Here is a 15,171-nt window from a genome sequence, read left to right on the forward strand (position 1 = left end):
TTTGAAGCATTCAAAATTTTCTCCTACTCTAATATACTTTGAGAGTATGTTCAAACTAACAGAAAAAAAAAAAAAAAAAAAAATTTTTTTCATGAAAGAAAAAAAAAAAAAAAAAAAGAAAAATTGGTTTGAAATATCATTTGTAACGAACAAAAATACTCTGGGAAACACACAGAAATATCCCCCAAACAATAAAAATTAGCTATAAAAATATATATATAATAACAGAACTAATCATTGGAGCTTGCATCATAAAAAGCATCGCTTTCAGCATCACTTATTATTGTATCTTCATCATCTTGCATCTTTTTTAGGGCGTATTTAGATAAAATCTTACTTAATGTGTTCAACATGATTGGTTTTTCTATAACATCATCAAAAATACCTAATTTGGCTGCTTCATTTGAAAAAACAGTGGTAGCCACAATTGATGTGTTACAATTGGCACCATTAGTGTTTCGCAATAATTTAACAATATCAATAGCATCAAGCTTGGGCAATTTCAGTGTTGTAAATATTATATCAAATTTTACGTCACTAGTCGCACGACGAACCAATTCATCCCCACTAGATACAGATACCACTCTACATCCTAAAGATTTCAAGTTCTTTACCATACCGTAGTTATGAATTGGAATTGGCTCACAAAGCAAAATATCCAAATCAAATTTTAAAACAGGCGCACCAACATTGTTTTCATCAGTAGAAGAGGTTCTCCTGTAGCTTCTCCTTCTGGATTTTCTAACAGTGTTCAACTTACTCAAGGCATTAAATCTCGCGTCTTCTGATGAATTTACCTCGCTGTTAATGGATGCAGATTGGACAGTTGAAGTTGATGAGTCTGTAACTAAAATTGATAATTCTTTTGGTTTGACGCCCAAATTCAAGTTGGCTACAGATGGTGACATCGGTGATTTAAATTTGGGGGTAGACCCGGCAGAGCTACTATTATCTTCCTCGGTATATTGATCAGATATATTTATCAACGGTTTCTTACTATTTATTGTGTGGGACAAGTTACTACTGCCCTTGTTACTATCATTGCTGTCACGTCGAATGGGGGAATGGCTTTTACTAAAAGAGCTTCTCAGGCTTGAAAATGAAGATTTTAGTAGTTTTGTGGAAGAATCTGAACCAACAGACAAAGATTGGCCTCTTTGAAAAATAAAGGGTTGTTGCTCAGATAAATGCTCTGTCTTCAATCTATGAATAACATCTTTGTTGGCTTTATCCAATGCTATGATATTTCTGAAGTTGAAAGATCCAAATTCAGTTTGATTTTCACTCAACTTGCTACCCCTTCTTTCCCTTGGCGAATAGCTCGTAATTGCACTAGGACTTAACAAGTTTAGCATAGCCATATTAGATGAGGAGGACGAGGAATCGTGGTCAAACGATTCCAACATTGAAGACACGCTGCTTGGATTATTATTCACACCTGGTAAGGAGGAATCCGGTCTCAAGTTCTCTGATTGATGCTGTTGGGTCTCCAGATGAGAAATGTCGTCATCAAGTGACTCAAAATCTAAATCCATTGTGGCCCCTCGTAAATCAAAATAATCCGTGTTTTCTGGATTATCCTGTACTGGAACAAAAGAAGCTTCCTCATCATAAACCTGTGTCCAATCTACGTCTTTAAAATACGGATGTGCCTTAATTTCTTCAACGCCATTGCTACCCAACCTTTGTTGCGGAACCAAAACCAACAATTTTGTAATTAAATCTTTAGCATCTGGACTTAAAAACTCCCGTTCGGTTTCCTGATCGGGAAAAGTTGGCCAGTCTATCTTTCCGGTCAAGATATTTTTAAATACTTGTTGAGGTGAAGAAGCATGAAACGGTGGGTAACCTAACAGTAATTCAAAAAGAATGCAACCTACTGACCACCAATCAGATGCCGCCGACTCACCAGTCCCTGATATAGTTTCTGGCGCTAAGTAATCGGGAGTGCCAAGAAATTTTTTATTTTGTCTATTGGAATCATGTAAATCATAAATTACCAAATCATTCAAGGTAGAATGTCCAGTAATATCACTATTATCTGAATTAGCAGAACTTTTTCTTAATTTTCCGGATCCTAATGTCAGAGAGAAAGGTGGCGGACTATTTGCCCTTGATATAATATCATTATGGTTGATAGAAAAAGAAACGTGAGAGTCGGTTCTCTTTAACATCGGTGCCTCTAAAATTCCACTAGGGGTTATGTTTGAAGAGGGTAAACCCTCAACGTTGGGCGGCCCGGCACTCGTAGGAGACATTAATGTGTTATTGTTAGTGTTGCCATGGATGTTACAATTATTGTTGGTATCATCTAAAACGGAAGACACAGAGGATCGTCTACTTGTATTATCTATAGACCTAGACCTGGAATTGGCGACTAAAATAGACGTAGCAGCTAAGTTTGAAGAGATTGGAGTGGATAAAGATGAAGGAAATGAAGTACCAACATTAGCCAGTGCCTTTCTTTGACGATTAACTAATCCTCTTCTAGATAATCCAAAATCAGTTAGCTTCACGTGGCCCTTAGAATCAATTAATAGGTTATCCGGCTTTAAATCATGATGAATAATACCATCCTTATGCATATCCTCCACACCAACAACAACTTCACTGATATATTGTTTTGTCCATTCATCTGGCAATGTTCCCATAACTTTGAGCAATGAAGCTATATCACCACCGCTTAAATATTCCATGACTAAAAAAAGATTGTCTTTATTTTGGAACGTAGCATACAACTTGGCAACATAAGGCTTGTTACTCTGTGACATCATGATGGCACGCTCCTCTTTAACATTTGTAACTTGGTTTTTACTAATCATATCCGATTTTTTCAAAACTTTGATGGCAAAATAGTCACCCGTCAATTTACGTTTTGCCAAATATACACTACCAAATGCACCTTTACTGATTGGTTTGATGATATCGTAATCCACAATCCTCGGTGAGCTTGATGACCGCACTGTATTTGGTGGATTAGTAGCAAGTAACAAGGGAGAAAGTGAGCTATTAGGATAATTATTGCTACTGGCATTACCACTGGCATTGATGGATGGATCTAAGGGGTGTTGAAAAGGCGAAACCATGGGTGATTTCTCCATCACACTCTTGGCTGTTGGATTTTTCTGAATGATAGACAATGGGGTATTTGCGGAAACTAATAGCGGAGAGCCTCTTCTAGGAGTGGTAGATAGCGTACCATTGTTAAGTTTGTGTACACTTGAGGAACGCATTACACCAAAGGCGTTTGTACTATTTTTAGAAGATAAAGAGGTACTACTGGCGGTATAATCTGTTAAAAGTTTTTCTAAATTTGTTCTTGAACTTTGAGAACCTAGGGGAAATGTTTTTTGAATAATGGGTGTTCCATCTGACTCGGTTTTAGGAGAAAGTTCACGGAATGAAGTAACTGAATTAGATTTTTCAGTAAAATGGTTATTTCTAATAGTATTGTTGCGATTGTTAGTAGTATTATTGTTGTTGTTCAAATTGTTGATAAGATTGCATTTATCATTATTATTACTAGTTTCGCTGGCAGTAGGGCTGTTGGTTGTGTGCTGATCCATTACAGATGAAGTTTTAATGGGTTTATTTGTTTCTTCTTTTTCAAAATAACTATCTTGTGCATTTTTATCATTCTCCTTTTTATTATTATTAGTATTTTGTTGTCTATAACTTTGTGATTTGACTGGAAGAATGCCTTGTTCATTATTTTTAACATATGCATCAGAAAAAATTTGTTTTTGTAGTTTTTTTGGAATAGGAGATTGGATAATAGGTACTAACGATGTATTATCAACCGTATATAAGGAAGAAGATAAAGGAGATGAGGATGTAGAATTGTATATATTATTATTATTGCTATTGTTATTGTTAGCGTTGGTAGTATTAGTAGCGGCAACAGCAATTGTATTATTATTATTATTATTATTACACGTCTCTAAAATAGAGGTATTATTAATAGCGTTGTAATTTAATTTATTACTTTCGATTCTTTGTTTGATTAATTCTAAAACAAAAATGTCCACTTCGTTTTTTAGTTTTAATGAACATTTCTGTGCGTTGTCTAGCCTTAAAATTTCCACTACTTTTCTCCTTGTAGTTTGTACTATAGCATTACAAAACTGCTTCAATCCATCTGATTTTAGACTACCTCTCAATGTTTCTAATCTTGAATTCCAATTATTGACTTGTTCGAGATTTTTTTTGGTCTTTGGTGAAAATTTATATTCTATATTGTTTCTATTATTAAGGAGTATATTATTGGTAGTACCATTATTATCGTCAGATTTTAATTCACTCATATTAATATCTATTGCATCCTGGCATAAATTTAAAATTGTGTCTATAACAACGTATGTATTGTTATCACACATGGATGTGTCAATTTCAAAACTCTCTTGACCAAGCGTCACTATTAAAGTGTTTGGAGTATTATTATTGTTGTTGCTATCTACCAATAAATCTTTCAATTCTTTTAGCTTTCCCTTCTGTTCAGTTATTTCATCGTGCAACAATTGGATATTGGTCTCCAAATTATGTTCACAAAGGCATAGTTGAGAATGTGCTTCCAACCACCATGCAACCACCACTGTTTCGCATATATGGCAAAACTCCTGTTTTGGCGGAGGCATGGTAAGTTCATCCATAACCATTAAACTTTCAATTAGATCCAAATATTGTTGAAAAATGATGGCACCAAACCCTAACTTTGTAACCAACTCTATCGGTAAATTATCAAGTTCATCAATTTCATAAAAGGGTTTGATAATCCACATGGAGTGTAAAGGTTTGTGTGTTTTAATGTCATGTATTAAAATACCTTGAGCTTCCAATTCTAAAAGATGAGATATGTCATCATCGGTGTCAATTGCATCTGATAGATTAATATCATCATCATTATCTTTAGGTGTATTTACAACGAATTTTACTTTATAACTTGCGTCATCTTTCAGCATTATACTTATAGCTCTTTGAAAAACTTCTTTATCATGTTGAGTTCCCACCAAGATGTTTGAAATTGGGGTACCTATTAAAGTTTTAGAAGTTGTACCCACTACGTTATCCCATACGTCACTTATATAATTAATTGTTCCAGCCATATCCAATTCTAGTAGGATAGAGGGACTGGAATCTGATGCTTTTTGTAAGTAATCTAGATATTTTGCGCTAGACGTCGACGAACTGCTATTACTAGGTGAACCAGCACCTTTAGTTATCATATCCATATTAATGTTTATGAATAGTTGATCTCAAAACAATAAAGAGAGAGTTTAGATGAAATAAAAAATAAAAACAAAAATAAAATTAAAATAAAATAAAAATCTTTCAATTACAATGCAGTGTGTCTATAAATGGTTGATGATGGTTGAATCAAAAGTGTTAGCAACAAAACACAATAACTTTTACGTTATTTTTTATTCTTTTTTTTTTTTTATTCTTTTTTCCTAATTATAATCTTTTAAACAGATTAAGATACTTAGTTAATATTAATGTGTATATGTTATTTGCCACCCTATTCCATAATAAATGTAAATTAAATCCACGTATATTAAGCCATACGTTTTCGTCTTTGTTTTCTGCGTGGGCTATTAAAGTTTATAATCATCCATGTTTAACGATAACGGAAATATATATATATATATATATAAATATATAATGTACCAATCACTTTCCTCAAACTAAACTATCCGTGTATTTTACGGACTACCAGCAAGAGGTAGTTATTTCTTTTTTTTTTTTTTTTTTTTTTTTTTTTTTGTCTTCTTTTTTTCTTTTGCTTTCCTCTCTTCAAAAATAATATTATATTCATGCTTCTACAAGCTGCCTTATAATTCTCGATGATATATATGATATAAAAAAAAAAAAAAAAAAAAAAAAAAAACTTTCAAATATTTTCCTTTTTTTCTTTTATTTTCAACTTAAACGAGTTAGGTACTAATAAAGACTATAATAAATGTTTAAAACCTTTTGTCTTCAACATAATAAACTTGTTGGCAAAATATTAACAAATAGCATAATATTTGCACGTAGTAATAGTAGCATAAAGAAAAATCCATACCTTTCAAAAATCACCAATTTAAAACGATACAATAAGCTTATTTCTATAAAAACAAATACCACATTTGTAACTACAACAACACCAAAAAATAACAATAAAATAATGAGCAATACTCCTGACACCAATAACAATGTTTTCTGCAAAAAATTATTTAAACCAATAGTTTGGATTGACTGTGAAATGACAGGTCTAAATCATATAGATGATCACATCATTGAGATATGTTGTATAATTACGGATGGTAACTTAAATGTGGTTGATCCAAAGGGTTATGAAAGTGTAATTCATTATTCAAAAGAAATTTTAGATAATATGAACGAATGGTGTGTTGAACATCATGGTTCTAGTGGGTTGACTGAAAAGGTTTTAACATCTGATAAGACTAGAGAACAGGTTGAGGACGAATTGTTATCATATATCAAAAGTTACATACCTGATGAAAGAAAGGCCGTATTGGCTGGTAATTCCATTCATATGGATAGGTTGTTTATGTTGAAAGAATTCCCCAAAGTGATTGAACATTTATTTTACAGATTAATTGATGTAAGTACGATCATGGAAGTTTGTTATAGACATAATCCCGAATTACAATATGTTGCGCCAAGAAAAGTTACCGCACACACAGCTAGATCAGATATTTTAGAAAGCATTGCTCAATTGAAATGGTATGAGGAACATTACTTAAAAAATAGAAATGAAGTGGAAGGGTATATTGAACAAAGAAATAAGGAATTAGGAAACAATTTGACAATAAAAAATAATGAGAAGTTGTTAAAAGATGATACTGTTGGTGATTCTACTGCAGATGTGGTTAGTTCATTAAAAAGAAAATTGCAAGAAGAGAAAGATGAGCATAATGAAAATAGTAACACTGTAAAAAGCTCCAAAAAAGTTTAATTTGACAAAAACGTTATATATATTGTATATAATTGTTATTATTGTATATAATTGTTATTAGTAGTAGTAGTATTTATTTTGCTTTTTTTAGTTTTGGTTATTTAGCAATTGGGAAACATAGTACCAAGAAACAATTTTTGGTACTGGGAAACAATTGTTAGTTATAAATGTTTCCAGTCAGTTATTGTGTATCTTTTTATACGATAACAAATCAAACAGAAAAAAAAAAAACGGAAATATTTTTTTTGCTTAATTTTTCAACAAAATAAAATCGGAAAGAAAAAAAAAAAAATACAAATTAATAATAGGACGATACTTTTTTTCAACAAAGTAAGAAAAAGGTTTTTTTCATTTTCTTTTTTTTTCGTTTTGACTTGTCTTATTTAGGATTGTTCAAATGTTAACTCGGTATATAAATACTAAACAATCATCATTTCAATGTCATGATATGATATATTCCAACAATTTCTTGTGATTATGTATAGATTCTCTTTTTAATTTATAAATGTCAGTAAAACAGTCCTAAATACCTAAGTAAATACTAGAGAATATGGTTTCCCAATTGTTTGAAGAAAAAGCAACTGCTGTTAACAACCTACCAACTAAACCAAATCAAGAAGAATTGTTAAAATTGTATGGTTTGTATAAACAAGCTACTGTTGGTGATAATACTAATGAAAAACCAGGTCTTTTCAACTTAAAGGATCGTTACAAGTGGGAAGCTTGGGAAAAGTTAAAGGGCATGTCTCAAGAAGAGGCCGATGAAGAATATATTAAGTTTGTCGATGAACTAATTGCCAAGTACAAAGCTTGAGTTTGATAAGGTTATATATTCCTTAGTTTTGCTATTTTATTTTATTTTTTTATATTTACTTTTATCCACACTTCCTTTCTTTATTGGTTATTGGTATAAAAGATACTATTTGCTGCGGTGGCAAATTTTTGATTGTTTATTTAATTATGTATGCATTTTATATGTTTAATTATAGTGTTGCCATCAAGGCTCGTTTAAAATGATGGAGGTGGATGTTGCTATCACAAAAATCGCAATGCCACGCCAAATAATAAAATTGTTTAGTTTGTTTGTTTTAAAAAAACTTTGACAATAAATTGAAATGTCCTGAGAATATCCCATAGCTTTAATATAGAAGAAAAAAGAAAAAAAAAGAAAAAAGAAAAAAGAAAAAATATTTTTTTTTTTTTTTATATTGACTTTCTTAAATTTTTTCCTTTTCTTTTTTTTCCTTTTCCCTATTACATTGTAAATAACCTCTTTTTCGATCATACACTTTTTAATAATTCTCTTTTGTTTAGTACCTATCCTCACTGAAAGAGAAAAAAAAAATCAGCAAACTAGACCCCAAATATTGGACTAAACTAATAACAAAAAAAAGAAAAAAAAAAAAAAAAAAAAAAAAAACAGTGAGAAAATGTCCACCCTAGAAGTCGCCCAGCTTTTGGAAAACACTATTTTAAATGTTGATCCAACAGTTCGTTTACAATCAGAAACCACGTTACGGAGATTGTGTAATGAAAATTTTTTACAATTTGCGGGAATATTATCCCAAATTATAAATGACGAAACTGTTAAAGAAGAAGCACGTATATTATCCGCCTTAACATTGAAAAATGAGTTGACTAGTAAAGATTCTATTAAGAAACAACAGTTTGCAACACGTTGGATCACTCAAGTTGATGATCCTTCCAAGGTTCATATCAGAATGTTTGCTTTAAAGGGCTTGGTTTGTAATTCTTACCGTGTAGCAAATGCAAGCGCACAATTAGTTGCTGCTATTGCAGATATCGATTTATCTAGAGGAGAATGGCCTGATTTAATGAAAATAATGGTTGATAACACACAATCATCCCAACCGGAAAATATCAAAAGGGCTTCTTTATTGGCCTTGGGCTACATTTGTGAAAGTTTTGATGCAGGAAATGAAGTTTTAATATCTCAATCCAATAACATTTTGATTGCTATTGTTCAAGGTGCCCAATCTTCCGAAACTTCTAAAGTTGTAAGGCTAACTGCTTTGAATGCCTTGGCGGATTCTTTAAGTTTTATCAAAAATAATATGGATCGCGACGGAGAAAGAAACTATTTGATGCAAGTTGTTTGCGAGGCCACCCAAGCTGAGGATTCCGAAATACAAGTTGCCGCTTTTGGTTGTTTAAGCAAAATTATGTCTTTATATTATGTCTATATGAAATTATACATGGAACAAGCCTTGTATGGATTAACTTTAACCACAATGCAATCTGCTGATGAAAAAGTTGCATCTATGGCTGTTGAATTTTGGTCTACTATTTGTGAAGAAGAAATTGATATTGCCTACGAGATTGCTCAATACCCTGAGTCACCACTACAAAACTATAACTTTGCATTAAACTCCATAAAAGACGTTTTGCCAACTATTTTGAATTTATTGACTAAGCAGAATGAAGATCCAGAAGATGATGATTGGAACGTCAGCATGAGTGCCGGTGCTTGCCTACAACTATACGCCCAAAATTGTGGCAATTATATTGTTGAACCTGTGCTACACTTTGTTGAGCAAAACATTGCAAGCGATAATTGGAGACAGCGCGAAGCTGCCGTTATGGCTTTTGGATCCATCTTAGACGGCCCAGATAAGACCCAATTGGCCAATTTAATTCATCAAGCTTTACCACCTATCTTGAACTTGATTAAAGACGAGTCTTTGCAAGTTAAAGAAACTGTTGCTTGGTGCTTAGGTAGAATTGCGGACTTGGTTATTTTTAGTATTGATACACAGGAACACTTACCAAATGTTATTCAAGCTTGTTTGATTGGATTGCAGGACCACCCCAAGGTTATCACCAATTCTGCTTGGACTATTATCAACTTGGTTGAGCAGCTAACTGCTGCTAATGACAATTCCTCAGTTTTGGCCATTTATAATTTTTACCCCGTTTTGATTGATAGTCTATTAAAGGTTTGTAACAGGCCAGATAATGATTTTAATTGCCGTGCATCCGCTTACAGTGCATTGTCTACCTTGGTTCAATGCTCATCTGAACAAGTGCTTGAATCTATTACTTCGGTATCATCATTTGTCTTGGACAAGTTGGGACAAACTATGACCTTTGATGTTGGGAACTTAACTACCGTTGATAAACAGAATTTAGAGGAACTACAATCCAATGTTTTAACGGTTTTGTCGTCTTGTATTTTGAAAAACCCGAGCCAAGTTAGTGGTGTATCTGACTTGCTTATGGAATTATTTTTAAAATTATTAAGTAAGGGTGACACCACTTATGTGGAAGATGATGTATTTTTTTGTATTTCTGCATTAGCGATAGCATTGGGCCCTGATTTTGAAAAATATTTGGAAAAGTTTTCGCCCTTTTTGTTGAGTGCTTTAAACCAGGTCTCTTCCCAAATATCAATTACTGCTGTTGGATTAATAGCTGACATCTCTAATTCTTTGGGTGATTCTTTTAAGAAATTTGCACCGGATTTCATGAACGTTTTGGGTCAGATGATTAGTGCTCCGGATTCTAAAAAAGAGTTGAAACCTGCTGTTTTAGCCGTCTTTGGTGATATTGCTACTAACATCGGCACTGATTTTGTTCCATATTTAGATCAAGTCATGGCTTTATGTGTAGCTGCCCAGAACAGTACACCGGAAAACTCTTCTTTAGAAGCTTTAGATTATAATCTAAGAGTTCATGAAGCTGTATTAGATGCTTACGTTGGTTGTGTAGCTGGTTTAGCTGATGCTCCAAAAGCTTTGTTTCCATACGTTGGTACTATTTTCCAATTCCTACAGTACTTGGCTGAAGAGCCTGCTTTAAATGTTGTAGACTCTACTGCAAGAGCTGCTGTTGGTTTAATTGGTGATATTGCTGCAATGTTTCCAGGAGGTGAAATTAAACAATTTTATGGTCAACCTTGGGTTGATGAATTTATTAAGAACACAAGATCTAACAAGAATTTTAAACAAAGTACAAGAGATACTGCTAAATGGTCAAGGGAACAACAAAAATTACAATTATCTTTATGAAAAAAAAAATCTTTTCACTATTATTTATTATTTTCAATTTTTTTTTTTTTTTTTTTTTTCTTTTTTCTTTTTTTTTTGTGATTTTCAAACTTTACATCCTAAATTACATTATTACATTTCCTTTTTTTTTAATTTTTATTTTTATTTTTAATTGATAGATGAAGGACGCATACTAGAGGAAAAGATACCTTTTTTTTTTTTTTTTTTTTTAATCCCTTTCTTTCTTCTCAATGGCTTTCAGATTTTTTTTTTTAATGAATATTTTTATTTTATTATTTTTTTAATGATTATTTTTCTATTTTCAAACTTTTTGTCTGTTTGTTTATATATAACTGATTAATTTTACTGCATTATCAATTATTTTATCCATATTAAAATTTTTTTTTTTTTTTAGGTTCATTACCATGTTTTTATTTTCAATTTTTTTTTTTCATTTTTTTTTTTTTTTTTTTTTTTTTTCAGATTTTTTATGCCTTTTTTTTGTTTTTATTTTTTTTTATTGCAATTTGGACCTATACAGATACTGCGTCATTGTGATTTGCATGCAAAAGATTTTCATGATTCAAACAAATACTAAGCTTACCTTTCTTTTTTGTTTGAGGTTTCGTTTACTATACTATTTTCCAAGATAAGATTTTGTCAGCATTATTGTTATTTATTTTTAAATGCATTTAGTAAAAGGGTATTTGTACTCACATTCTGAATGATAATACATTTCTTTTTTTTTTTTTTTTTCTACCCAAAATGAACAAATATTCAAACATAAACACAAAGCTTTAAGGATAATAGCAATAAAGCTGTGCAAAATCAAGTTAAGTATAAATAAGGAAAATAACGTATGGAATATCTCATAAAAAAATATTTTCATAATTCTTTAGAAAGGTGAACGAATGTTCGGGCTATCGGATTCGATAAAAGGTGAAGGGAAATGTCTGGGTGTTTTTCTCTTTTTTTTTTCATTACATTTTTATTCTTATTAAACTTAAACACTATTTTATTCAATCATGCACATGTAAATTCTTACTTAGAAGTTAATACAAATAAAAATAAAAATAAAAAAAAAAAGATAAAGCACCTTCTTAAAAATATACCAATGGATCCTCCATCTACAACAAAATTAATACCCTTTGATGATACTTATGTTTTATACAATCCAGATGATATACTGTCATTTTTAAGTTGTTATTTAACACTATTACCAGTGTTTATCTTAGTTTTCTATCTAAGTTGGTTCATAGTCACAAGAGAATTGGAAGCATGTATTCTAGCTGGAGGCCATGTTTTAAATGATATATTAAATAATATCATCAAAAATATAGTCAAACAACCACGACCACACAATTTGCTGCATGATTCCTTTCAAACAAATACAATTTTAAGATCAGGTTACGGCATGCCTAGCGCACATTCCCAATTCATGGGGTTTTTATCAATGTATCTTATTCTGAAACTATATTGTTATTGGGATACTCCTAAATTAAATAAAATTATCGGCTCTATAACAATCGTTATTACATCCTTGTTAGTAGCCGCGTCTAGAGTTTATTTACAATATCATTCAATTGAACAAGTTCTTATGGGGTTAGTTTTAGGTGCATCTTTGGCTAGTTTTTATTTTATTGTCGTTAGTATTTTACGTGAATGGGGGATCACTAATTGGTTACTAACATGGACTATTTGTCAGAGGCTCTGGATCAAAGATTCCTGTTATTACAAATCACAAAATTTACAAACAGAATATACTTTGTGGAAACAAAGATGCAAAGTTAAGATAGATTAATTTTATCGCAATAGGAATTGAAATATACGTATATGTGTATATATAAAAAGAATATATAATTAATAGAAAAAAAATACAATTTATGCAAATATTTCGTCTTATTATCATTTTAAAGCATCATTTTTTTTTTTTTTTCCCTCTTTTCCTCTTTTCCTCTTTTCCTCTTTTCCTCTTTTTCTTTTTTTTTTTCCGGCATACAAAATATACTAATGCCCAACAGCAAAGTCAATTGGGATTCTTTTGACCTTGTTTTCGTAAGGTCCAAACGATATTTCAATTAGTTCGTCTCTTGTAAAATCAAGGGTTGGTATTTCAAAACTTGAGCTAGCCATCAAGTAACCATACAATACTCTCAACGTAGTTTCATGACCAATAATCAAGATATCGCCGCACATTCTTTCCATTTCTAACAATAAAGGTTCCATCCTAACTGCCAAGTCATGGTAAGATTCCGCACGAGGATAACGATGATGATATGGATCTCTTAAATGTTCTTTATATTCATTAGGAAATTTTTCCTTAATTTCTTCATCTTTCATATCAGCAACTAAACCTGGATGTAATTGTTGTAATTGACTTCTAATACGAACTTTAATCCCCATGTTTTGGAAAAATTTTGCAGTATCATAAGTTCTTTTCCTAGGAGCAGTCCAAACGACAAACGAATCCTCGTCAGACCCGTCACCATACGGCAACTGTTTGAATTCAGCTTTGCCCTCCGAAATTGAACGATTAAGTGTAGCTGCAGTTGGTATTAGCGGTGTATGTTCTCTCGAACGAGTATTGCTAGATGCAGCATCCACCTCAACAGGGTTAGTGCTAAATTGGTTAAGTGGTAAAGAGAGTGAGGAATTCGTAGAAATAACACTACTACCACTACTGTTAGTACCACTACCAATAGTATTACCAGTATCAGAACAATCGGTGTTACTAGAATTTTTTTCCATTCTATTTAAATTAATTCTCTTCAGGACTAATTCGGTTAGAGCTTTTGAATAAGCTACACCCTCATCATTTAAAACCTCATCATCTATATACTTATCATTGTCACTCGTACCACATCTACTAAAGTACACTTTACCCTTTTTTTCTTTCAGATTCATTAAGAAAAACACAATTTTATTAATCAAATAACCATAATTGTTATGATTAACCATTAACTTTTCGCCAAAGTTTATATACTTCACAAAACTCAAGTCCTCCTTTGATGTCATTTCCTTATACAATGGCTTATTGATGTTGATTCTATTCATGTAATCCTTCTTAGCTTCTTGTTTGTTCCAATTTTTATAATCAGGAGAACAAACCGCCATTTCCACATTGTGCTCTAATAGTTTGGGGTCATTAACCACACTTTCAATAAACAAAACTTTGATATTCATTTCCTTAAATTTGTCAGATATCTCTTTACGCTCTTGGCTCAAAATATTCAAAGCATCATAGATGGCTAATTGGCCCTTACTTTCGACAAAAAAATTGATTAGATCGTTGATACATTTATTGATAATATCACGTCTCATTTTCAAACCAGCATTGCTAGTTGGCAAAGCTCTGAAATAATCATCAGGGATACTGTCATAGTTTTTTTGTCTCCTATATTCAGAAACATGGAAGGCTTGGGTCTTGACACCTAACCATCTTGTATATCTTGTAATTGCTACCGAAAGCATTGTCTTGGAAGTAGCGGGTAAGCCAACCAAAACAATCAAAATTTTCCCAGCATGAAATAGTCTACCGCTTTCAGTGGAATACAATTGACCTGGTGAAATGGCACTTTCCTTTTGCTCTTTATGAACACCATCTTTACCGCTCTCCCACTTTTTATTATGTTTTTGCTGATTCCAAATCCTTGCATTATCATTTTCCAAAACCAAATCCTTATTTATATAATTCAAAGAAATTGGTGTCTTAGTTGTTGAACTTTGCAAAATAGCTTCATTATCTGTGGGCTCTAAAATATTCCAGCGTTTAGTTTTTCTAGCCATATGGTTACCAATTTTTGATGTTTTTGGTTTCAATAATTGTGATCCCAAACCATTTATTAACTCTTCTGTATCGAAGGTATTGTCATAGGGATTTCCTGTTGCACTCATTATTAGATCGAACTGATTTATATATATATATATATATTACTATTATTGGTTTGTTGTTAAGATATTTAAACAAAATATTTTAGTGGTGTAATATAACATGAGTCATATCTTTACAGTATATATTTATATGGAACATTTTGAGTAAATTAAAATACGGAACAATAAATAATAAATTATTAAATAATGGGAGGGGAAGGGGGGAAAGGATGAAATGCAAATAAATAAAAAGGAGTAATTAAAACTACGATTTTTATGTATGTGTGGGGGGAAGCAAAGGGTAAAAACATAACCAAAAAAAGAGAGAAAAAATTA

The 15,171-nt window shown here is 31.8% G+C and overlaps 6 protein-coding genes across 6 annotated transcripts; 4 read left to right on the forward strand and 2 right to left on the reverse strand.

Moving 5' to 3' along the window:
* Positions 1 to 230: 230 nt before the first annotated feature.
* RIM15 (protein kinase RIM15) lies at positions 231 to 5,228 on the reverse strand (the record flags this gene model as incomplete). The annotated part of the gene is made up of 1 exon (XM_046078358.1): positions 231 to 5,228. The coding sequence occupies one exon, from the start codon at positions 5,226 to 5,228 to the stop codon at positions 231 to 233; it is 4,998 nt and encodes a 1,665-aa protein (XP_045936968.1).
* Positions 5,229 to 6,163: 935 nt separating this feature from the next.
* REX2 (Rex2p) lies at positions 6,164 to 6,958 on the forward strand (the record flags this gene model as incomplete). Its single annotated transcript, XM_046078357.1, has 1 exon — positions 6,164 to 6,958. One exon carries the CDS (start codon positions 6,164 to 6,166, stop codon positions 6,956 to 6,958), a length of 795 nt encoding a protein of 264 aa, XP_045936969.1.
* Positions 6,959 to 7,508: 550 nt separating this feature from the next.
* Positions 7,509 to 7,772, forward strand: ACB1 (long-chain fatty acid transporter ACB1; the record flags this gene model as incomplete). The annotated part of the gene is made up of 1 exon (XM_046078356.1): positions 7,509 to 7,772. One exon carries the CDS (start codon positions 7,509 to 7,511, stop codon positions 7,770 to 7,772), a length of 264 nt encoding a protein of 87 aa, XP_045936970.1.
* A 616-nt stretch (positions 7,773 to 8,388) lies between these two features.
* KAP95 (karyopherin beta) lies at positions 8,389 to 10,986 on the forward strand (the record flags this gene model as incomplete). Its single annotated transcript, XM_046078355.1, has 1 exon — positions 8,389 to 10,986. One exon carries the CDS (start codon positions 8,389 to 8,391, stop codon positions 10,984 to 10,986), a length of 2,598 nt encoding a protein of 865 aa, XP_045936971.1.
* Positions 10,987 to 12,079: 1,093 nt separating this feature from the next.
* Positions 12,080 to 12,766, forward strand: CAX4 (dolichyldiphosphatase; the record flags this gene model as incomplete). Its single annotated transcript, XM_046078354.1, has 1 exon — positions 12,080 to 12,766. The coding sequence occupies one exon, from the start codon at positions 12,080 to 12,082 to the stop codon at positions 12,764 to 12,766; it is 687 nt and encodes a 228-aa protein (XP_045936972.1).
* A 206-nt stretch (positions 12,767 to 12,972) lies between these two features.
* Positions 12,973 to 14,859, reverse strand: SCDLUD_000655 (bifunctional fructose-2,6-bisphosphate 2-phosphatase/6-phosphofructo-2-kinase; the record flags this gene model as incomplete). Its single annotated transcript, XM_046078353.1, has 1 exon — positions 12,973 to 14,859. One exon carries the CDS (start codon positions 14,857 to 14,859, stop codon positions 12,973 to 12,975), a length of 1,887 nt encoding a protein of 628 aa, XP_045936973.1.
* Between the last annotated feature and the right edge of the window lie 312 nt (positions 14,860 to 15,171).

This window comes from Saccharomycodes ludwigii, chromosome I (assembly GCF_020623625.1).
Source record: "Saccharomycodes ludwigii strain NBRC 1722 chromosome I, whole genome shotgun sequence".
Taxonomy (NCBI): Eukaryota; Fungi; Ascomycota; class Saccharomycetes; order Saccharomycodales; family Saccharomycodaceae; genus Saccharomycodes; species Saccharomycodes ludwigii.